Genomic DNA, 24,282 nt, shown 5'->3' on the forward strand with positions numbered 1-24,282 from the left:
ACCTGCGGACCACTTATGTGCACATCAGATAACTTCATAAAAGTGAATGTGTCGTAATCCAGTTTGAATGTATCACACCCTTCCTGAAATCTTGCTGTAAAAATACGGAAGAAAGGAAAAGGAGAAGCTTGAAGATTAAAAGTCAGCAGACTTTCACTGTGGATAGAAGACTGAAGAAGAAATAGACAAAAGAGGTAAAAAAAAAAAAAAAACCATTCATTTAATGTTTTTTTCAAAATATCTTTAAAACACTAAACAATATTGTATAAAGGTGTTGACTGTGCTGGTCAAAAAATGTGTTAGTTTGAGAGTCCACTGTTCAGTACAGTAGTAACAGTTTTTATTGTATTAGTGCTTTTGTTGAGCTGTAAAAAATATTTTGCTTTGGTCATTTATCTTTTGAGAACAGATCTTTGTTTACCAGAAAAACTTTAGGGTAATGATGTAGGCATACATAACTACGGAATAACCAAGCATGCCACATCCTCTATTACAATGTGTGATGTAAGATGTTGAATTCCCTTAATATCTCTTTACTTCATTTGCTCCAATAAAGTTTCTCACTGGAGGGAGAGACTGCACGTGCTGAGAATCAAGTCAGGATGTTTGTTCTGATCTGGGCATCTTTCTTTTTGTGTAAAAGAGTCAGTAATGCTGAAACAGGTTTGATTCTTCTTGTTTCTAATCTTGTAATTCTGCTTTATCATTTTTGTTTTATACGGTTATATGTGCAGGTGTGTGTGTGTGTGTGTGTGTGTGTGTGTGTGTGTGTGTGTGTGTGTGTGTGTGTGTGTGAGTATTAAAAGTGTTTTTTTGAAATGCATTCAGATTATAAGTATTCATTATTGAAGTAGAATTCATCATAAATTAATCCAACGATTCAAATGAACCAAATATTCTTTTCCTCTTTTTTTTTTTTTTTTTACCTCCTTTCTATTAACAGTCACATCACAACAATGCAGTGGACAATACTGCATCGCACTTAGTGAGACACTAACAGCAGAGGCTGGACTCTGTGTTGTGATCCCGTGTTCTTTCACTACTGGTTTTGGATTTACACCCAAACATATAGTTTGGTACAAATGTGAAGCATATTCAAGATGTGACTATGATCACGAAATAATATTTCACAGCAACAAAAACAATATCCGTGTTCAGTATGGCTTTGAAGGACGTGTGTCACTCTTAGAGCCTGATATAAGACAGAACAACTGCAGCATCATCATTAATGATCTCAAAGAGTCGGATTCTGGATTGTATCGGATCAGAGTTAATGGTGAACGGAAATGGAGAGAAGATGGATTTGCATCTATTCAAAAGACAACTGTCTCAGTTGAAGGTACAAACACTGCATCAAAAAAAGGATGTTGAGAATAAATATTGGTTTTTGTGCTACTTTATTTATTAATTTTTGTCTCAAGTATGAAGGGATTTTCCCCATTATTTACCCCTGTGTGCTGTTAGAACGAAATACAACACTTTATGTTCCACATCTACCTGTTTAACATAATTTCCTATAATTTAAGCCAAAATATAAGTAGTTGATGAACTTCAGGCAGTTAACCAGATTATTCTTACGTTCTATGTTTCCACTAGGTCTTAGTCAGAAACCCAGAGTTAAGCTTTCAAATAAAGACATTTTTAACACTAAATATATATTCGTGAAATTATGTAACCCATTATAAATCATTCACACACATCATGAACTCTACACAGAACGTTCTTTAACAGCATTTGCATATTATAATATGTTCTTTTTCTTTCTCTGCATATTTATCATTGCTAAGTAATGCAAAAGTAATGTAGCAAGTAGTATAACAAATTACTTTTTCTGACAAGTAGTTAACTAATGTGCTGCATTACTTTTAATAAATGTAACAAGCAATGTGCAATAAATTACTTTTTGAGTAACAACCCCAACATTCTGTATAAGAGGATACTGGGGAACAACAAACTCACACACTATCAAACAGAAGCCAAAATTAAAAAAAAAAAAAAAAAAAAAGCAACAGGAGCTAATCGACTAAGAAAGACCTGATACAAGTTGAAGATACAAATCTGCTTGAATATAAAGAACAACAGAATCAACTAGAAAATACACAATACTAAAAAACAAAATAACTATATACACTGTATATCTATCTGCACTGAACATATATATTTTAACTTTCACGTAGAGTCTTAAGCACATGGTGTATTAAGGTGGTACAGTAACAGGGCAGTTAATGTAAGGGGAGAGTTCTCCTGAATAGCTCACTCTCCAACTCCGGTAACTACACACTCAACATTTTTCATGCAGCACAGACAAAACAGTAACACTGTAGCAGAGATCTTGAACACGTCATGATAAAATATCATATGATATAATCACACACACACACACACACTGTAAACCTACAATAAAGTGTTTTTATATATGAGAATCACCATTTTATGCATGTAACCTATTGTATAAGATAAGATTGTGCCACTTGCTGTGTAAGATATAATAATTAGGATTAATGTGCGATGTTTGACCGTGTCATGACCTATTGTGATAAGAAAAAGCCAAAGGGTCCTGACTGGCCTCTGGACGATTCAGGACGAGTGGGAAAGTTACCCAGCAGCAGGGGGCAGGGATACTGGTCACTATATATTAGGGGACCAGATGACACCCCAGCACTTTCTTCCTGCTGCTTCTTTCTGTCCATCTCTGTGTTGCTCTGCTGTCTGTGCTTGAGGCTGTACTGCTTTGCTTGCTTTCTGCTATGTAATTCTCTTGTTAAATGTCTGTATGTATTTTTCCTGCTGTTCATGTGATTCAATGTATTAAACTCAGTTCCAAGAATTCTACTTTTTTCCAGAGCATCTTTTTGAGTGCTTGATTTTAATTGGATCTAAAAAAAAAAAAAAAAGTTGAATCTCCACATCGTTGGTGGGATAAGGTTATCAGGATAGCTTCAAAATCTGCGACCACAGCGTGTCTGATTAGGTAGAGGATCAATAGGGCGCCCATAAAACAGGGGGACACTCCCATAGGGTTTAAAATCTGGGACTCTCCACCATTTGCTCTTAGAACTGGAAAGTCTTCTCGGATGAGAAGTGAAACGTCTTCAAAAAGCTAAAGAAGTCGAGACGCCTTTCTTTCCAAGCTCCTTAGACTAGAATGCCCTGGATGACTGAGAACCTTCACAGACAAAATAAACAGAAGGCAAATCAAAAGAAAACATAAACCCAAAACCATTAAAATAGTTATTGTTATGTAAGTATTGAAGACATAAACAATCACACTAGCAACCAAACCAAACCAATGAAACCAAAATCTAAGGAACATAACCAAACAGAGAGTATTTCATGAATTTAACATTCAAAAAATACTTCTGTCGATGTCCGAGACTCTCACATATCCTGCCTCTTTCTCTTTTTCTCTTGCACCTGTTTTTGTATTCATTGTATCTAACAAACCTAGAAATAAACCTACTTAACTTGTCCCAGTGCTCAGCAACAACCTATCTTTATAAAGTTTCAGTCATGGAGCATCTTTTTGTTGTTTTTAAAAAGGTTTGTTTTTTTCATTACTTGATGAGTTTTTTTATTAGAGCATATATAGTGCGATATAAAATAATAACTTCATAAAAGTGGGTCTGCCCTAATTCAATTTGAACATGTACTCACACTTCCTGAAATCCTGTTGTAAAAAGAAGGAAGAAAGAAAAAAGAGAAGTGAGGAAGAAAAACTTCAAGGATAAAGGTCAGCTGAGATCACGGTGGAGAGAGGAGTGGTGAAAGACCAGAGAAAAGAGGTAAAAAAACAAACATTTAATGTTTTTTGTGGAAAATATATTTTAAAACCCTAAATGAGCCGCAGGATTATATAAAAGTGTGAACTGTGCTGGTCAAAAAACTTGCTAGACAGAAGCCACTTCTTGAATTCATGAAATGATACAGATGACCTAAAGTTACATGGAATACGACAGAGAACATGCAGTTCTAACAGTTTGTTTTGTAATAGTGCTTTTGTTTACCTTTTGAATCTTTTGAGAATAGATCTTTGTGTGTGTTTACCATAAAAACTTTAGGGTATTGGTGTTGGCACAGTCGGTAAAACTGGTACATAACTATGGAATAACCAAGCATGCAACATCCTGTATTGCGATGTGTGACGTAAAATGTTGCATTTCCTTTGTTCTAATCTCTCTTTACTTCATTTGCTGCAATAAAGTTTGTCTCTGGAGGGAGAGACTGAACGTCAAGTCAGGATGTTTGTTCTGATCTGGGCGACTTTCCTTTTTTGTGTGTGTGCTGAAACAGGTTTGAGTCTTCTTCTTTATATTCCTCTAATTCTGCTTTATTAGTGTTTTGTTTTATGCGGTTATGTGTGTGTGTGTGTGTGTGTGTGTGTGTGTGTGTGTGTGTGTGTGTGTGTGTGTGTGTGTGTGTGGTGAGTAAAAGTGTTTTTTTGACATGCAATCAAATTATAAGTATAAATTCATGTAACAGAATTTAGAGTTCACATAAATTAATAAGATCACTGTCACCTGACTTGTGCATTATACAACTATTCAGATGAACCAAATATTCTTTTCCTCTTTTTTTTACCTCCTCCTTTGTAATAACAGGCACATCACAACAATGCAGTGGACAATACTGCATCACACTTAGTGAGACACTAACAGCAGAGGCTGGACTCTGTGTTGTGATCCCGTGTTCTTTCACTACTGCTGTTGGATTTACACCCAAACATATAGTTTGGTACAAATGTGAAGCATATTCAAGCTGTATCTATGATGATGAAATAATATTTCACAGCAAAAACAATATCCGTGTTCAGTATGGCTTTGAAGGACGTGTGTCACTCTTAGAGCCTGAGATAAGACAGAACAACTGCAGCATCATCATTAATGATCTCAAAGAGTCGGATTCTGGATTGTATCGGATCAGAGTTAATGGTGAACTGAATCGGAGAGGAGATCGATTTACATCTATTCAAAAGACAACTGTCTCAGTTGAAGGTACAAACACTGCATCAAAAAAAGGATGTTGAGAATAAATATTGGCTTTTGTGCTACTTTATTTATTCATTTTTTGTCTCAAGTATGAAGTGATTTTGCACATTTATTTACCCCTGTGTGCTGTTAGAACGAAATACAACACTTTATGTTCCACATCTACCTGCTTAACATAATTTCCTATAATTTAAGCCAAAATATAAGTAGTTGATGAACTTCAGGCAGTTAACCAGATTATTCTTACGTTCTATGTTTCCACTAGGTCTTAGTCAGAAACCCAGAGTTAAGCTTCCCACACTGACTGAGGGACAGCAGGCCACACTGACCTGTGTTGCTCCTGGTCTCTGCTCTGGATCTGTTCCTGAAATCACCTGGACATGGAGTGGAGCAGGAGGGACTGAATCTTACATTACAGGAAGCAGCACTTCTTTCAGGACTAAAACTCTAACTGCTTTCACACAAAGACACATTTCAACTCTGACTTTCAACTCCTCTGCTGAACACCACAACACCAATGTCACCTGTAAAATCCGCTTCACTGGAGAAAAAACTACGGAGGAGGCTTCAACTTTAAAAGTAAACTGTGAGTATTTTCACTATATAACTTTGTATGCTGAATTCTTTTGAAAGCAGTGTGCTCTCTTAGTCAGATGGTCTTACAGGAAAGAGAAAAAGAGAAGTTTTATTAATATGTCATTTTTATTTCTGTGTAACAGATGTTAAGGAAGTTAACATCACTGGGGGTACAAATGTGAAGGAGGGTGAAACTCTGAACCTGACCTGCAGTGTTGAAAGTTTTCCTCCATCTCTGATTATGTGGTCTAAACTTGGTTCTGATATAACCCTGCACAATGACACTGGATCAGCCACACTCTCTATAATTAATGCTACAACTGAACATTCTGGACAGTACGTCTGTACAGCAAAGCATATGAACAATATCCTGCAGGAAAACATCGATATAACAGTGATGTGTAAGTAAACTGCTTTTTTCAGTCAGGTGAAAATGGTGGATGGCTTTTTCTGTCCTGACACTTAACTGATCTTACACATTAATAAAGTACAAATAAGTAGTAATATTTATCTTGCCAACTAGCAAGGGCAACATTCATTTATAGAGTTGACAAATAGACATTTTTCACCTAGCCAAGCGTCCGTGTACCTACCTCTCAGATGTTTTGTTAACATGGAGCCAAACATCCTGATCAACTCGTTGTATGTGTCAGGGTTTCAGGTTTTCTTTTAATTTACCAGCAGGCTGTTTTCTTTTTTTTCTTTTCTTTTCTTTTCTTTTCTTTTCTTTTCTTTATATATATATATATATATATATATATATATATATATATATATATATATATATATATATATATATATATATATATATATATACTAAGTATTTGAGATATTTTTCCTCCTTAATAAACCGAATGTGTGTCACGGATAAATGGAAACTTTAGCTCAATGGGAATATAAGTGTTAATGAGGGCAAAACACTGTCTCAGCTACACTTGTCATGCAGAATGTGACAGTACATCGTACCAATGTTGAATGTGAAGTTAATATTTCACTAAAAATCATATTTTACCTTGGTTATTACGTTGTTTATATTTCTGATCATGTCTTTTCAGAGTTTTCAAAGATCCAAACTGTGCAAATCAAAGGAAACATTTGCAATAAACAAAATATCACAACAACATTGTGCACACTACGCATCAGTCAGCGGTGCAGAGATATCTACAGTAGCTACACAACAGTATGAATTTAGAGCAGAGGTTGGCAACCTGCAGGGAGATGTTTAGCTTCTCAGCTGTGGCTCCAGGAAACATAATTTATATATATCAATATGTAATCATATACATTTTTAATCAGAATCTGTCACAGTCCAGTATTTTGAGTTTATTATATTTCGGTTTAATTCTGCTTCATGGATTGTTTTCTTATTCTCGTAGTGATGATGATTATTATTTCTTGTTTCTGTTTATCCGTGCTTAAGGATTTGTTCTCAGTTATATCTCACGTTTAGTTTAGTTCAGGTTCCATGTGTCATTCTCTGTCTGTCTGTCTCTCAATGTAAAGTCTGCATGCTTGTTTAGTAATTCATGTTTCCTGTTTTATTGTGAAAGTCTTTGTCTTATGTTAGTGTGTGCAGCTTGGTTCCCCCGTCTCGTTAACCCTGATCTCTCCCAGCTGTGTCTCCCTCCTGTTGCCCATTCGCTGATTACCACCCTGTGTATATTAGCCCTGTGTTTTCCTGTGCTCAGTGTTGTGTCGTACCCTCAGACCCTGCCTGTGTGTTCCTGCTTGGTTTCATGGTTTGGTTTGGTTTGTGTTTTTGTTTTTGTTTCATGCCAGCAATAAAAGCTGTGGTTTTAGTTACATTTCGTCTCGGAGTCCTGCATTTGGATCCACATTTCCGCCTGCCCGCACACAGAGCCCTGACAGAATCAGAATACTTTATTGATCCTTGGGGGAAATTATTTATTTATTATTTATTATATCTATCTGTGTGTGTTTGGTGTGTATGTGTGTTTGCATGTGTTCTCTTCTGTCTTAGAGCAGCTCGTGTGAAACACTGTGGTTCTTACAGTACAGTTCTTCCCTGGATTGTTGCTGGTGTATCTCTCACTTTGAATGCCTTCTGCATAACCTACATATGGTTCCTCTGGTATGTTTCTCCACATGTATGTTTATGTTTTTGTTTGACTCTTTGAATGCAGTCAAGACTTTTAGACAATAATGAGGTTCTGTTTCTTCTCATCAAAGGAATTCAAGAAAAAAGGTGAACCTACATCAGGAGGAGAGAACCTACATGTCACTGCAAAAAGCAGATGTGTCACCAGATTATGATGTTCTTGCACAACATATAAACTGAAAAGTCAGGCGTCAGATTTCCAGTCACAAGTTTCAGAAAGCTGTGCTGTTGTAATGGCAGTCTGTTATTGTTTTGTTATTTTTTACATTGCATTGTAGGGAATGTTTTACATGTAATAAACTACACTTTTTATTTCAACTTATACATAGAGTCCATTAAAATTGTAAACAAAGGAGTCTGAAAGGCAGAACAACAGAAGACCACTAAGATTTATAGCACACAAAACGGATGCTGATTGGCTCAGAGAAGGCCGGCATGATCATCCAATGATGTCAGCACTGAGTTTGACAGCATGACAAGGTAGAAATTATGAAAAGAAAAGACTAGCAGCCAAACATCCAGAAAGTCAGGCAGAGGAATAATTACAGAGATGAATATATCACCTGGAAAATGACACAAAAAAAGTTTACAACTCTACCTTGAACTTTTCCTAAGAAATCATCCACAGGTACAAATTAGAGGCAACAATCTTTTTAAATCAGGGGTCTCAAACTTGAGCTGTGGGCCACTGCTGGCACTCATTGGATTACCACTTAATGTTTAAGTAATACAAAAAACCCAAACAAACAAACGAGAAAACACCTGCCAAACCTTTTGAAAATGTGGTGTTTTGTTTGCTTTTCTAAAAAAAAAAAAAAAAGTTTTATTTAAAAAACATGAACAACAACTAGCATGAAAGCCTGGGTACCACCGTGAGGTAGCTGACAACAGAGTGAAGGGCTGAGCTTGTCTTAAATGTCATTCTGCTGATTGCCATTGATGGATCACTGGCTGCAGAAGACCACTGAGAAAGGCTGCAGCAGATGGCCGCCCCTCCCTGAGCCTGGTTCTGCTGGAGGTTTCTTCCTGTTAAAATGAGTTTTTCCTTCCCACTGTCGCCAAAGTGCTTGCTCATAGGGGGTCATATGATTGTTTGGGGTTTTGTCTCTGCATGTATTATTGTAGGGTCTACTATACAATATAAAGTGCCTTGAGGCGACTGTTGTTGTGATTTGGCGCTGTATAAATAAAATTGAATTGAACTGAATTGCTGGGAGAAGCAGGTGAGAAAATAGGGCTACACCCTCATAGATGGGCACAGGAAAACACAGTGCCCAAGTCAAAAAACACCAGACACTCAGTTTTCTCTTGTTCCTTCCTTACCATTGCTAACTAACATATTCAGTGTATTGCCAAGCAAACACCTGCAAATCAATGTCAGAGTTTCACCTCTGATACTGCTGGATAAACAGAAACTCACTCAGGTAGGAGGTCACACAGAGCTCTGGTTTACACTCACCGCGAGGGAAGCAGTTGTCTCCAACCCACTTCAACTTGCTTCCCCCTGCAGGTTGCTTTTATTGTTTACACACATGAATATTCATAAAGCTTGTTGCTGTGTTAACTAAGACAAATTACTATATATGTTTACAAAGTGTGTTGTGCAAGCGTGGTTATACGATGTGAGTGCAGCCCTACCAGGATGTTGTTGTTACCTTGTCCCGCCAGGTGGCTTCCTTCATTGAGTTGAGTCTGTTCTTCTCAAGGCAGATTTTTCTCATTATGAAGGTCGTGCACATACTCATATGCATGGGTTACATAGGGAGCAAACAAAAGCATTCTAGCTTTTTAAATGACAACCTACAACACATTAACCCTAACATTTATAGTCTTCTATTCTTACTACAGCTCATCATTTGTCAGCACTTCTCTTTACTTTTCTGTCCTCATAATTGTGCTTATTTTCATTTATGTTGTGTTTGCCTGGTAAGTTTGTATGTTTATTACATATAACTGATGTGTAATTTCTCTTTAACACCCTTTAAATTGAAAAGCTAGATTAAAAATGAGCACATAAAAAGTATATCGTTAAAGCTGTTTTTATTATCTTAATGGGGGTTTTTGCACATTTGTCAACCTCTGTGGGCAGCTAGAAAAATTGCATTTCTTTACAATGTTGTGAAACCTGTTGAACTTTACAGCTTTTTTGGACAAGTGTCAGGCAGTTATTCCTTAAGATATGTGCAAAAACAGACTCACAGAGTCTCACATTTAGAAGGGGTTTCTTCAGGGGGCGTATGTGATGTTTGATTTGGCAGATCTTTACACCGGATACCCTTGCTGACATAACCCTAAAGGGATGTGTGTTTTCTCTTTCAAAGCAAACACTGCGCCTGAACAAATTGCTTGTAGTACAGGCTATTCTTTTGTAAAAAATAAAAAATAAAAAATAAAAAAATCTGTGTAATTCAAATACATCAAAATCATCAGATTTATGTGGTCACAGAGCAAGGTCATGATAAAAAAAATAATGCTGATGGGAAATCAGAAATGGAAACAGTAACAGGGACTAGATTACAGTTGCAGTATTTTGTTGTCCTTAAGGGCTCATCCTGCTTCAAGGTTCTGTAATTTTAAAGAAAGAGGGCCACTTGTATCGTTCGGCGATCGTGGCTCAAGAGTTGGGAGTTTGCCTTGCAATCGGAAGGTTGCCGGTTCGAGCCCCGGCTTGGACAGTCTCGGTCGTTGTGTCCTTGGGCAAGACACTTCACCCCTTGCCTACTGGTGGTGGTCAGAGGGCCCGGTGGCGCCAGTGTCCGGCAGCCTCGCATCTGTCAGTGCGCCGCAGGGTGGCTGTGGCTACAATGTAGCTTGCCATCACCAGTGGGTGGATGACTGGATATGTAAAGCGCTTTGGGGTCCTTAGGGACTAGTAAAGCGCTATATAAATACAGGCCATTTACCATTTGTATGTCAAAATTCATTTGCTCCTTTAATATGCACATAGCTGAAAGCAAGTTCATTGAAATTCAGTAAAAGAATTTTTGCATAATCTTCACAAAAGACAAACTTACTGAAAACAGATGAATTAGAAGAGGAATAAACAAGTAATGTTTAAAAGATTAAGGTCATTGTATATTAACCTGTGGACTGCTTAATACATGAACTGTGGCTCACATGTGTATGATTAAACTATAAGCTGTTAGAGAAGAAGTGCTGCAGCAATGTACATTTTTAAAAATCCATGTTTTTTTTAAATACATTACAGCTTTATTAACTTATTTTAGTTATCCGAAATCTAATAATGAACCAGCAAATGAGCAAAATGCGGACACCTAAAATTGCTTTAAGTATTCCCTTTACATAAACAACAACACATCTTTCTTTCTTTCTTTTTATATTAGAATAGAATTTTAGTAATGCAGATTTTTACAAAATGCTAACGTATTTTAATTGGCACAAAAAAAATTCTGTTCTTTGAAGGGAATATGATTGAGTCTGTGATGCAACAACCCTGCCAGGAGGAGAGTTTCTTCCTAAAACACAGACACTAGTATACATTAAGTAGACATTTAGTATTTGTTTGATCAAAAAATAGTAATGATGAGAAAACTTATTCTAGAGGCTTCTTAGTAAAGCTGAATTGTTGTCAAAAAGTTGATACACAGATCCCTAATGTTGAAACATGAAAGAAGCAGCCATGTTGGTCAACTCATGGTAGTGCAAATCCATGCAATATTCATTTTATGTATAAACATTTCATAAAGTAGTGAAGGTAAGATTACAGATGAGGATGTCGCATTCAGTCATCATGACTTTAAGAAGAACATTTTGAAGGATTATTGTGATTCAAAGTTCAGTTCTTGTCCTTCTCAATTGGTCCACACTACCCTACAAGTATAGCACATTTAAAATACTTTTTAATGATATCTGCCCAGTTTAATTTATATTAACACATATTTATTGTGTAGTTCTCTTCACGACAACACAGACACAGGTTGGTTCTTTGAAACGGGCATTTATTACTTGGGCTTTCTCTCCTCCTTAGCTTCACCATCGCCAGTACGCAGTGAGAACTGGTCAAGAGTGAATAGTACAAACCAATTAGCAACTTTACAGTACAAGTATTAAGTCCAAACACAAATAAAAACATTTCTCAAATGACAAATACCTTGTTGACTGCTTGTCCTGAAAAGACGTCTTTAAATCCTTGTGTTGCTTTTCTTTCAATAAACCTTTAGCTTACCCCACAGACGGACAGCATTTGGGCAGAACGTCCGTTCTGTCTTCCTCAATTTATTAGAAAATGCTCAACATTCAACTTGTTTAAGGCACAGGTTAAAAACTAGTTATGGACAAATCAAGTGTGTGATCATGTATAAGTTGTGTAGTTTTAATGTTTTATTTGGGAATAGAAAAGTCTCGTGTGCTCTCGTTAAGGGTGTTGTCACGAAAAACTAGCTCTTACACTTTACACATGTACATTTCAAATAAAGACATTTTTAACACTAAATATATATTCGTGAAATTATGTAACCCATTATAAATCATTCACACACATCATGAACTCTACACAGAACGTTCTTTAACAGCATTTGCATATTATAATATGTTCTTTTTCTTTCTCTGCATATTTATCATTGCTAAGTAATGCAAAAGTAATGTAGCAAGTAGTATAACAAATTACTTTTTCTGACAAGTAGTTAACTAATGTGCTGCATTACTTTTAATAAATGTAACAAGCAATGTGCAATAAATTACTTTTTGAGTAACAACCCCAACATTGAAGACACAGTATAAGAGGATACTGGGGAACAACAAACTCACACACTATCAAACAGAAGCCAAAATTTAAAAAAAAAAAAAAAAAAAGCAACAGGAGCTAATCGACTAAGAAAGACCTGATACAAGTTGAAGATACAAATATATATAAAGAACAACAGAATCAACTAGAAAATACACAATACTAAAAAACAAAATAACTATATACACTGTATATCTATCTGCACTGAACATATATATTTTAACTTTCACGTAGAGTCTTAAGCACATGGTGTATTAAGGTGGTACAGTAACAGGGCAGTTAATGTAAGGGGAGAGTTCTCCTGAATAGCTCACTCTCCAACTCCGGTAACTACACACTCAACATTTTTCATGCAGCACAGACAAAACAGTAACACTGTAGCAGAGATCTTGAACACGTCATGATAAAATATCATATGATATAATCACACACACACACACACTGTAAACCTACAATAAAGTGTTTTTATATATGAGAATCACCATTTTATGCATGTAACCTATTGTATAAGATAAGATTGTGCCACTTGCTGTGTAAGATATAATAATTAGGATTAATGTGCGATGTTTGACCGTGTCATGACCTATTGTGATAAGAAAAAGCCAAAGGGTCCTGACTGGCCTCTGGACGATTCAGGACGAGTGGGAAAGTTACCCAGCAGCAGGGGGCAGGGATACTGGTCACTATATATTAGGGGACCAGATGACACCCCAGCACTTTCTTCCTGCTGCTTCTTTCTGTCCATCTCTGTGTTGCTTTGCTGTCTGTGCTTGAGGCTGTACTGCTTTGCTTGCTTTCTGCTATGTAATTCTCTTGCTAAATGTCTGTATGTATTTTTCCTGCTGTTCATGTGATTCAATGTATTAAACTCAGTTCCAAGAATTCTACTTTTTTCCAGAGCATCTTTTTGAGTGCTTGATTTTAATTGGATCTAAAAAAAAGAAAAGTTGAATCTCCACATCGTTGGTGGGATAAGGTTATCAGGATAGCTTCAAAATCTGCGACCACAGCGTGTCTGATTAGGTAGAGGATCAATAGGGCGCCCATAAAACAGGGGGACACTCCCATAGGGTTTAAAATCTGGGACTCTCCACCATTTGCTCTTAGAACTGGAAAGTCTTCTCGGATGAGAAGTGAAACGTCTTCAAAAAGCTAAAGAAGTCGAGACGCCTTTCTTTCCAAGCTCCTTAGACTAGAATGCCCTGGATGACTGAGAACCTTCACAGACAAAATAAACAGAAGGCAAATCAAAAGAAAACATAAACCCAAAACCATTAAAATAGTTATTGTTATGTAAGTATTGAAGACATAAACAATCACACTAGCAACCAAACCAAACCAATGAAACCAAAATCTAAGGAACATAACCAAACAGAGAGTATTTCATGAATTTAACATTCAAAAAATACTTCTGTCGATGTCCGAGACTCTCACATATCCTGCCTCTTTCTCTTTTTCTCTTGCACCTGTTTTTGTATTCATTGTATCTAACAAACCTAGAAATAAACCTACTTAACTTGTCCCAGTGCTCAGCAACAACCTATCTTTATAAAGTTTCAGTCATGGAGCATCTTTTTGTTGTTTTTAAAAAGGTTTGTTTTTTTCATTACTTGATGAGTTTTTTTATTAGAGCATATATAGTGCGATATAAAATAATAACTTCATAAAAGTGGGTCTGCCCTAATTCAATTTGAACATGTACTCACACTTCCTGAAATCCTGTTGTAAAAAGAAGGAAGAAAGAAAAAAGAGAAGTGAGGAAGAGAAACTTCAAGGATAAAGGTCAGCTGAGATCACGGTGGAGAGAGGAGTGGTGAAAGACCAGAGAAAAGAGGTAAAAAAACAAACATTTAATGTTTTTTGTGGAAAATATATTTTAAAACCCTAAATGAGCCGCAGGATTATATAAAAGTGTGAACTGTGCTGGTCAAAAAACTTGCTAGACGGAAGCCACTTCTTGAATTCATGAAATGATACAGATGACCTAAAGTTACATGGAATACGACAGAGAACATGCAGTTCTAACAGTTTGTTTTGTAATAGTGCTTTTGTTTACCTTTTGAATCTTTTGAGAACAGATCTTTGTGTGTGTTTACCATAAAAACTTTAGGGTAGTGGTGTTGGCACAGTCGGTAAAACTGGTACATAACTATGGAATAACCAAGCATGCAACATCCTGTATTGCGATGTGTGACGTAAAATGTTGCATTTCCTTTGTTCTAATCTCTCTTTACTTCATTTGCTGCAATAAAGTTTGTCTCTGGAGGGAGAGACTGAACGTCAAGTCAGGATGTTTGTTCTGATCTGGGCGACTTTCCTTTTTTGTGTGTGTGCTGAAACAGGTTTGAGTCTTCTTCTTTATATTCCTCTAATTCTGCTTTATTAGTGTTTTGTTTTATGCGGTTATGTGTGTGTGTGTGTGTGTGTGTGTGTGTGTGTGTGTGTGTGTGTGTGTGTGTGTGTGTGTGGTGAGTAAAAGTGTTTTTTTGACATGCAATCAAATTATAAGTATAAATTCATGTAACAGAATTTAGAGTTCACATAAATTAATAAGATCACTGTCACCTGACTTGTGCATTATACAACTATTCAGATGAACCAAATATTCTTTTCCTCTTTTTTTTACCTCCTCCTTTGTAATAACAGGCACATCACAACAATGCAGTGGACAATACTGCATCACACTTAGTGAGACACTAACAGCAGAGGCTGGACTCTGTGTTGTGATCCCGTGTTCTTTCACTACTGCTGTTGGATTTACACCCAAACATATAGTTTGGTACAAATGTGAAGCATATTCAAGCTGTATCTATGATGATGAAATAATATTTCCCAGCAAAAACAATATCCGTGTTCAGTATGGCTTTGAAGGACGTGTGTCACTCTTAGAGCCTGATATAAGACAGAACAACTGCAGCATCATCATTAATGATCTCAAAGAGTCGGATTCTGGATTGTATCGGATCAGAGTTAATGGTGAACTGAATCGGAGAGGAGATCGATTTACATCTATTCAAAAGACAACTGTCTCAGTTGAAGGTACAAACACTGCATCAAAAAAAGGATGTTGAGAATAAATATTGGCTTTTGTGCTACTTTATTTATTCATTTTTTGTCTCAAGTATGAAGTGATTTTGCACATTTATTTACCCCTGTGTGCTGTTAGAACGAAATACAACACTTTATGTTCCACATCTACCTGCTTAACATAATTTCCTATAATTTAAGCCAAAATATAAGTAGTTGATGAACTTCAGGCAGTTAACCAGATTATTCTTACGTTCTATGTTTCCACTAGGTCTTAGTCAGAAACCCAGAGTTAAGCTTCCCACACTGACTGAGGGACAGCAGGCCACACTGACCTGTGTTGCTCCTGGTCTCTGCTCTGGATCTGTTCCTGAAATCACCTGGACATGGAGTGGAGCAGGAGGGACTGAATCTTACATTACAGGAAGCAGCACTTCTTTCAGGACTAAAACTCTAACTGCTTTCACACAAAGACACATTTCAACTCTGACTTTCAACTCCTCTGCTGAACACCACAACACCAATGTCACCTGTAAAATCCGCTTCACTGGGGAAAAAACTACGGAGGAGGCTTCAACTTTAAAAGTAAACTGTGAGTATTTTTACTATATAACTTTGTATGCTGAATTCTTTTGAAAGCAGTTTGCTCTCTTAGTCAACTGGTCTTGCTGGAAAGAGAAAAAGAGAAGTTTCATTATTGTGTAATTTGTATTTTTGTGTAACAGATGTTAAGGAAGTTAACATCACAGGGGGCACAAATGTGAAGGAGGGTGAAACTCTGAACTTAACCTGCAGTGTTGAAAGTTTTCCTCCATCTCTGATTATGTGGTCTAAACTTGGTTCTGATATAACCCTGCACAATGACACTGGATCAGCCACACTCTCCATAATTAATGCTACAACTGAACATTCTGGACAGTACGTCTGTACAGCAAAGCATATGAACAATATCCTGCAGGAAAACATCAATATAACAGTGATGTGTAAGTAAATAACCTTGTGCTTTTAGACAGAGCTTTTTTTTCACTCAGTCATCTGAAAATATGAGTTCAGAGAAATTAAACAACTGTAGTCAGACACTTTTAAATATGAAGCTGTCCCACATCTATGTAAAGAGCCATTGGAACCCATTTCTTATATTTTAAAATAATAGGCACATTGTGCTTTGGATATAATGCTTAGCATTGCTGTCATGAGCTTCCAGCATCTATCTTAATGTCTTTCTTCATTGCTTATAACTTCAGTCACAGACAGCAACACTGACATCTGCTAATGGTGGATGGCTTTGTCTGTCCTAACACTTAACTGACTTTGCACATTAATAGTGTCAGGGTTCCTGGGTTGGTGACCCAGTGTTTACAGTTTTGTTCATGTTCAGTTTATTTTGCCACTTCCATGTGCTCACTTGCTGCTTTTCCTGTGTCAGCTCGTCTTGTGTCATTAGCCAGATTATGTTCAGCTGTGTACTCACCGGTCTCTCATTATCATCCTCATCAGTCTGTGTATTTAAGCCCTCTGTTTCTACTCGTTCACTGTCGTGTCATTGATGATGTTGGTGTTATGTTGTCCTTCCCGTGTGTTCCCTCAGTTCAGTCAGCCATTCAGTTGTCCAGCCAGTCAGTGTCCGTTCACCCGTTGTTCATCCACTCCTTATAATAAACCTTCACCAGTCTTCACCTACCTGCGAGTCCTGCGTTTGGGTTCCTTCTTCCTCGCCTCCACACAACGCCTGACAAATAGAGTACAAATAATAGGTTAAACTGGCCATTATTTCTGAAGCCAACTAGCAAGGGCAACAACATTTATTATAGTCGACAAACAGAGATTTGTCACCTAGCTCACCGTCTGTGTACCTACTTCCCAGATGTTTTGTTAACATGGAGCCAAATATCCCAATCAACTCGTTGTATGTGTCAGGGTTTCAGGTTTTCTTTTTATTTACCACCAGGCTGTTTTGTTCAGTGTTGAGCAAGTTACTTTGAAAAAGTAATTAATTATAGTTACTAGTTACTTCTTCAAAAAAGTAACTGAGTTAGTAACTGAGTTACAATATTCTAAAAGTAATTAATTACTTGAAAAGTAACTATTGCGTTACTTTAAAAAAAAAAAAACATTTAACCCTCTGGGGTCCAGGGTATAATTGGGCATTTTTAACTACTTTTGATTTTCCCTCCACATTTTACCTTTAAAAACGATTTACTTTACCTTGTTTGGTATCTTCCTTTTCAGCACAACCTCACGTGTCTGAATTTACAGTCATGTTTTCATTTTTTACATACTGTATTAACTCAATTGATCTAAAATTGGACAAATAACATAAAATCAGAGTAGAAAAAGTTATATTTTTACTGTAACAACCACAAACATGTTTAATGAATCATATTTCATAACTTTAAATGCAAATACAAATTGTCAGTTTTAAAATCATATGCACAAGTTTTGCAAACAACAAAGTTATTTGCATCCATTTAACTTTTACCTTGATTTTTTAAATAACCATTTCAAACTATTTACAGAACAATCAGCTGTTCTGCATTCAATAAGATGCCACACAAATTATTTGTGCCACTCCAAATATTTCTGTCCACTATAAAGGAGAACATCAGCCTGATACCTGCAGGTCTGACAGCAGCAGGTGTATCACTCCTGTTTCTACCTGGAGACAGCAGTCGCCTCATTGTTCTGACACACAACACAAAACTATCCACAACACTACACACTAACTACACAAGACAACACATTAACTACACACTCCAAACACGCTAAACGTCACAAATCTCTCACATCAAAAAAAACTCCCTCTCTCTCTCTTTTTCTGCTGTCTCTCTCTCTCTCTCTCTGTCACTCCTAAAACTTCCCCTGTTTTGTTTTTTTGTTTTTTGTTTTGCTCATAAGCAGAGAGTGCTTGCTAGCGCTGTCCTTACACAGTAAATGTGACGAAACTATTGAGGAAAAAACGCCGCGTATATATTGTTTATCATGACTCTGGTTTTACGTGGCCTATCAACACAGTTTAAAAACTGGTATATATCACCTTGTTGCTTTGTAATGAAGGTGATATTGTAATGTGCCCCACAGATATAAGGACACCTCAAATCATTGGGAATACAATCATAAAGGAGGGAGATGTTCTGAATCTGACCTGCAGTGTTGAAAGTTTTCCTCCATCTCTGATTATGTGGTCTAAACTTGGTTCTGATATAACCCTTCACAATGACACTGGATCAGCCACACTCTCCATAATTAATGGTACAACTGGACATTCTGGACAGTACGTCTGTACAGCAAAACACATGAACAATATCCTGCAAGAAAACATCAACATAACAGTGATGTGTGAGTAAGCAATTTTATCCTTTAGACAGAGCTTTTTTCACTCAGGTAAATAAAAATATTGTATTCAGACACTTTTAAATATGTCAAGCTGCCTCAACATGTATGTATTAAAGACCCATTGGAAACCATTTCTTATTATTTAAAATAACTTAACTGAAAGTTGTGGCACATTGTGCTCTGGGTGTAATGCTTAGCATTGCTGTCAACAGTATCTGGCATCTATGTTAACGTCTATGTTCCTTGCTTACAACTTCCTGTCAAAGACAGCAACACTGACATTTGCTAGTGGTGGATGGCTTTGTCAGTCCTGACACTTAACTGACAGCACAGACCTTTACAATGAAACTAATTTGCACAATGACACTGGATCAGCTACACTTGTCATCCCAAATGTGATAAGAATACACTGAACTGTATATCTATACATCTGTACAGCAAAATATCTGGAGACAAATTTGACTTTACCTTTTTGAATAGTTTTATGATGGTTGTTACCACAGGGGACAACTAAGCTGATTATTATTTTTTCCCATTTTATTTCAATTATTTTCTTCATTCTGAAAAAAACTACTGCAATGTTCTCCACAGATATAAGGACACCTCAAATCACTGGGAATACAATCATAAAGGAGGGAGATGTTCTGAATCTGACCTGCAGTGTTGAAAGTTTTCCTCCAGCCCTTATCATGTGGAGAGACCTTAGCTCTAAAACAAACAGCAAAGATACTGGAGCTTACACTGACCTGCAAAATGACAGTGGCTCAGCTACACTTGTCATCCAGAATGTCACAGCAGAAGATTCGGGATATTACACCTGCACAGCAACACATCCAGACACAACTGTAACATCATCTGTCAGTGTGATTGTGTCTTGTAAGTAGATAGTACAGTTGTTTGATGTGAAGTTCATATTTACACTTAAAATCATACCTCACCTTGTTTATATTTCTGGTCATGTGTTTTCAGGGTTTTCAAAGATCCAGGATGTCTCTGAATGTGTGCTTCAAGCAGAGGTTTTGACCTGTGTGTGTATCAGTGAAGGGTTTCCTTTACCTACCATCAAATGGCCGCTCCTTGGAAACCACAAAGAGTACGCTATCAAAACGACTGTGTCAAACCACACAGTCAACAGCACTGTCAGTCTAAAGATAAAAAACTATGGCAACAGCACTGTTGAATGTGTCAGCAACAATGAAAAGGGAGAAGCAAAAAAAAATCTAATGATCCGAAGTGTGTCCGATACAGTGGGTATGTATTCTAATTTTCATAAGTGAGACCTTTGCATTTATAAAAACATTAGAAAATCAATTAATTGGACTGTATATAATTGAAAGCATCTTTGAAATTACCTTTTTCATGTTGTTCCATTTGAGTACAGCTGACTCATCGGTTTTGAACGTGGGATATTTAGAAATCATCATTGCCTTTTTGATTGGAGTAGTTCTTTCTGCAGTTGTTTGCTGTTTGATTAAAAAATCTTCAAGGTACGACACTTATTTTTATTATATTTTCGTTTTTTTTTTTAAATAGATGTATTTACACTTGACTTTAATAATGTAAAACCCTTTTATTCAGAAAAAAAACAAAGAATTCTGGAAATTTGGATGAGACTTTGGAGATGGTAACAAGTCAAGACGATCCACAGGTATTTATGTTCATTTGGCTTTTTTTTTTCTTTTTCTTTTTACATAATTATAAAGTATTTAATTGTGCACAAATATCCTCATTACTGAAATATACATATTTAGTCTTTTGGTTTTCTATATCGTTTTAACGTACTAAAAGATCTGCAAGGATAAACAAGTACTGGAGATAGGTTACTGTGTATTCATGATGCCTTTGAACTACGTCCAACCTCTATCAGTCTGTTTCATCAGCATTTGCTTAAGGAAAATATATGCAATAAAAGAGGACAGAGAAAAAGAAAACTCATCTTTTTTTTTAGATAGATATAATTTATTTCCAACATGCAAATATAATCAAATTATATTTGATTATATTTGCTTCAAAGTTTTGCAATTTAAAAAAATAGGGACAGATCAGTACCAAAAATTAATTGGTTCTTTACCCAAAAAATTTACCCAAAAGGGTAAGTTTTGCATAATCCTCCTAAATCACTGAAAACAGATAAATCAACATAATCCCAGTTATTCTCATTAAGATTATTTCATGAAAACACTGTGGACTATAACATAGGAAAGCTGAACCACATATAGGTCCATAATTTGTTGGATAAAGACAGAATTTCTGTAGTTTTGCCTCTGTACACAGGCACATCAGATTTTTAATCAAACAATCAATGTAATAGACTTTCATCTTTAATTAGGAGTTTTACCAAAAAAAATGCATAAATTGAAGTTTCTGTTAGATAGTATGTCTTATAGTACAGTCAGCACCATGATTTCTGTCTTTCTTGCTGCTATTTCAAACACCACAACTTAAACTTAATGGAAAAATGTAAGGAATGTGTAAGCATTGTGAAAAAGTAATTTAAGTTTGAATCAACCTGATTTTCAACCCACAGAAGAAAGAACTGCATGACATGATTTTGACATTAGTATTGCAGTATTGCAGATTACCCAGATAGACACAATCTAATGTGCAATACTGGGTTTTTGGAGGCTGGTAATTGACTTGTATCATTTACGTTGTACCTAGCACATATATGATGGTCAGGAAACACAAGACAATCAGTCCAACCCACAAGAAGAAGTCGAAGATGAAAGTGTGGCAGCAGAGAAAGACGTGCCTGAAATCAGCGGTGCTCCGCAAGAAGTGGAGTATGCAGACATTGATTTTTCCCTATTGAAAAGAAACAGCAAGTCAGAGAGAAAGCAAGAAAGCACAAAAACGGAGTATGCTGAAATTAAGAAAGCAATAAAAGACAAACAGGAAGATGAAATGGTGAAGGGCGAGGAGGAGGAGATGATGACAGAGATGGACCTGAAACAGTCTGAACTAGAAAAGGAGAAAGAGGAAGACGAGCCAGTGTACTCCACTGTGAATGATGTAATCGACAAAATTTGAGTTTCATTGTGGGTTTCCCTCGGATGAATGTTCTTTGATCTGGTGGTTTTGTGTATGAATAATTCCACTTTGAACCATTTTTCTCACACTGTCATCTCCACACCTCTGCGTCTTAAAGTTGCGTCTCTGCAAAATAAGAACTGGAACTTGGACATAATTTCCTAATCCCTCTGTTATTTTGCTGTCATGTTTTTGGTTTAATAACCTTTTCAGGTAACATTTTAAATGTTTTATTATGCAAGGGTAAGTGTGCTTCTTTGGACTGAACACATTTGCCTAACATGTAAAAGGTCCCCAGTCAGGACCAAGAGAAGACAGCAGGCACAAACCAAGCCTCAGGGCATCACAGCTAGTGTACTCCTAGTTTACATCCCAGTCCCCATTAAATAGGAGTGTTATGCCTCAAAGATCATCAGGCATAAAATCTGAGCCAAATCCTATCAGGTGTGGCAATACTAACTTACCTAGATTGTTTAAGGATAAATACTTGCTTGAAACGTCCAACAGGTGAGCACTCTTTAATGGGCAATATTGTTCTCATTCTGGGAAAATGTTACTCAACAAATTCTTCCCGGGATGCTTTTCTCTCTGGACATTCTTTCATAGCTTAATGAGATTAATAATTTGTCTTGAGTATAAAACATGTCTACTGTAGGTTAAATGCCCTCTGCACATTTGTTACACTCACCAGCAGAGGGCAGAGTTAACCCTTAAGTCAGACTGTATCTTGTGGTCTGTCATGAGACTGTGAACCTGGTGCTTCTGCACTGACAGCTTGTATATTTTGCCTGGTCCTGCTTGGTGAGGTAAAAAAAAAAAAAAAAAAAACGTTAGATTTTCTACACGTCTGTTTCTCCATTTAATTTGTGTAAAACAAGCACATTGTAAACTGTTAAAACTGGTCCATATTTTACTCACCTGTTTCATATCCTTTGTATTTTTTCTGTGTGTCATTGTGTGGTGTAAATGTCTTCAACTTTTTTAATTTAAATAATTAATATCTAATTGAATTAGTAAATAATTAGTAAGCATGCACAAATCACACTTTGTATTTGTTTTTTGATTCCTTATGTTAAATTATGCTGGACTAATTCCTGATAGTGTCTGCACAACACTCCACCAAGGACCAACTGTCCAACTGTCACTGTGATCCACTGGTCTAAGCAAAAGTAGTAAAGACACAAATACCATTGCAAATTCTAATACTACAAAGTATTGCAATCATATTGCCTGCTGACTGTGGGTTAGTGGTAGTGATGGGCAAAGCGAGGCTTTGCGGAACTTTGACGCATTTATGCAGGACTTGTATCACGGATTAAAAATAATCTGACACCCGTCTCCACAGTGACACACCTTCACCCACTCTTTTGCTAATCGTCACATTTTGATAAAAGCTATCTGTGGCACAGACAAGCACTGCACACACACACACACACACACACACACACAAAACGGCGCATACTCATTATTACCACATGTTTGGGTGGATGGGTTTGTTTCCGTTCCGTTCATTCACAGTAGCAATACTCCTGCACATGGGAGTTAGAGCTGAAAATTTGTGCCTGTTTAAGTTTTCTCCTTGAAAGCAGAGGCAGTTTCTCTTGAGATCATTTAATAATTTTTCAGCACAATGCATTACTCTCTCTTTCTCTGCTTGTGGAACTCATTGGAGTCAGCAGGGGAGCTGGTCCCAGGTAGGGACTACTTGCGTGACCCCACACCAGGGAAAAGGGTAACATCTCCTGGGTCTAGGAGCCGATTGTCTCTCCGGGGTTGAGGGTATCTGGACCTGGGGTGTAGAGTATGTTTGGGGAGTGTGAGTGTGTGTAAGGTGTCGATTTCTGTTTGTCTCCACGTTGGGTGAGTGCTGAGTATTTGTATATGTGTTCATGAGGGTGGGAATGCATGTTTGTGTCTGTGTGTGCCTGTTTGTCTGTGTCTATATCTATGTCTTAATCCTGTGGTAAATCATGTTGCTTCATTTTTTAATTTTTAATTTATTTATTTTTTAGTGGAAATTAAGTCCTGTTTGATTATGGAATGATATGAGGCCTGAGTGAGGCAGGAAGATATTTGTGGAAGTTTAGTCATACTTAGAGATGTCAGCAAATGACCACCAGATATTAGAGCAAGAAGATGAAAGTTCAGACAAAGGAAAAAGCAGCTTTTGATGAGTCTGAGAAGTCCATTATGGATAAAAGGAATTGTGTAAGCTAGTTCTCTGAAGTTCTGGGGTTTGGTTTGTAAAGCCCATACAGGACACCGGCCTGTGAAGGGAATCTTTTCATGGCAGCTTTGTTAAAATCTATTTAGGAGAGCTCTCACTTTCCAGAGGGCTTTATTATTTCCCCCCTTATCACAGACGTCAAGATCATTTGTTACTTTGACAGGCTGCCAAATGCTGAAGAATCTGTCTCAACCTATTGACCTGTTATAACCAGGAACCATTGTTGCTTGTTTTATGTTTG

The 24,282-nt window shown here is 36.8% G+C and overlaps 1 protein-coding gene across 4 annotated transcripts; it reads left to right on the top strand.

Annotated features, from left to right (window-relative positions):
- Nucleotides 1–117: 117 nt before the first annotated feature.
- LOC146563951 (sialic acid-binding Ig-like lectin 10) lies at nt 118–22,691 on the top strand. Of its 4 annotated transcripts, none has more exons than XM_085291359.1 (11): nt 1,371–4,290; nt 4,599–4,991; nt 5,251–5,571; nt 5,705–5,962; nt 16,177–16,434; nt 18,530–18,787; nt 19,376–19,660; nt 19,754–20,035; nt 20,166–20,271; nt 20,363–20,432; nt 21,446–22,691. In XM_085291359.1, exons 1-11 carry the CDS (start codon nt 4,239–4,241, stop codon nt 21,812–21,814), a joined length of 2,652 nt encoding a protein of 883 aa, XP_085147485.1. In that variant the 5' UTR covers nt 1,371–4,238; the 3' UTR covers nt 21,815–22,691. The 4 variants fall into 4 exon arrangements, with proteins under 4 accessions (XP_085147486.1, XP_085147485.1, XP_085147483.1 ...); XM_085291357.1 differs by lacking the exons at nt 1,371–4,290; nt 4,599–4,991; nt 5,251–5,571; nt 5,705–5,962 and adding exons at nt 14,187–14,258; nt 14,678–14,766; nt 15,071–15,463; nt 15,723–16,043; XM_085291360.1 differs by lacking the exons at nt 1,371–4,290; nt 4,599–4,991; nt 5,705–5,962 and adding exons at nt 118–663; nt 944–1,339.
- Nucleotides 22,692–24,282: the final 1,591 nt, after the last annotated feature.

Source organism: Mchenga conophoros, linkage group LG11 (genome assembly GCF_057382185.1).
Source record: "Mchenga conophoros isolate Kocher_MC1m ecotype Shallow Benthic linkage group LG11, M_conophoros_male_GT1.1, whole genome shotgun sequence".
Lineage (NCBI taxonomy): Eukaryota > Metazoa > Chordata > Actinopteri > Cichliformes > Cichlidae > Mchenga > Mchenga conophoros.

Bases quoted from the DNA above. Each gene is read 5' to 3' on its own strand.
- LOC146563951 (XM_085291359.1), top strand. From the start codon at position 4,239: ATGTTTGTTCTGATCTGGGCGACTTTCCTTTTTTGTGTGTGTGCTGAA. The intron at 16,435-18,529 runs GTAAGTAAATAA...TGTGCCCCACAG, and splicing joins CATCAATATAACAGTGATGT to ATATAAGGACACCTCAAATC. The intron at 20,272-20,362 runs GTACGACACTTA...CCTTTTATTCAG, and splicing joins TTGATTAAAAAATCTTCAAG to AAAAAAAACAAAGAATTCTG.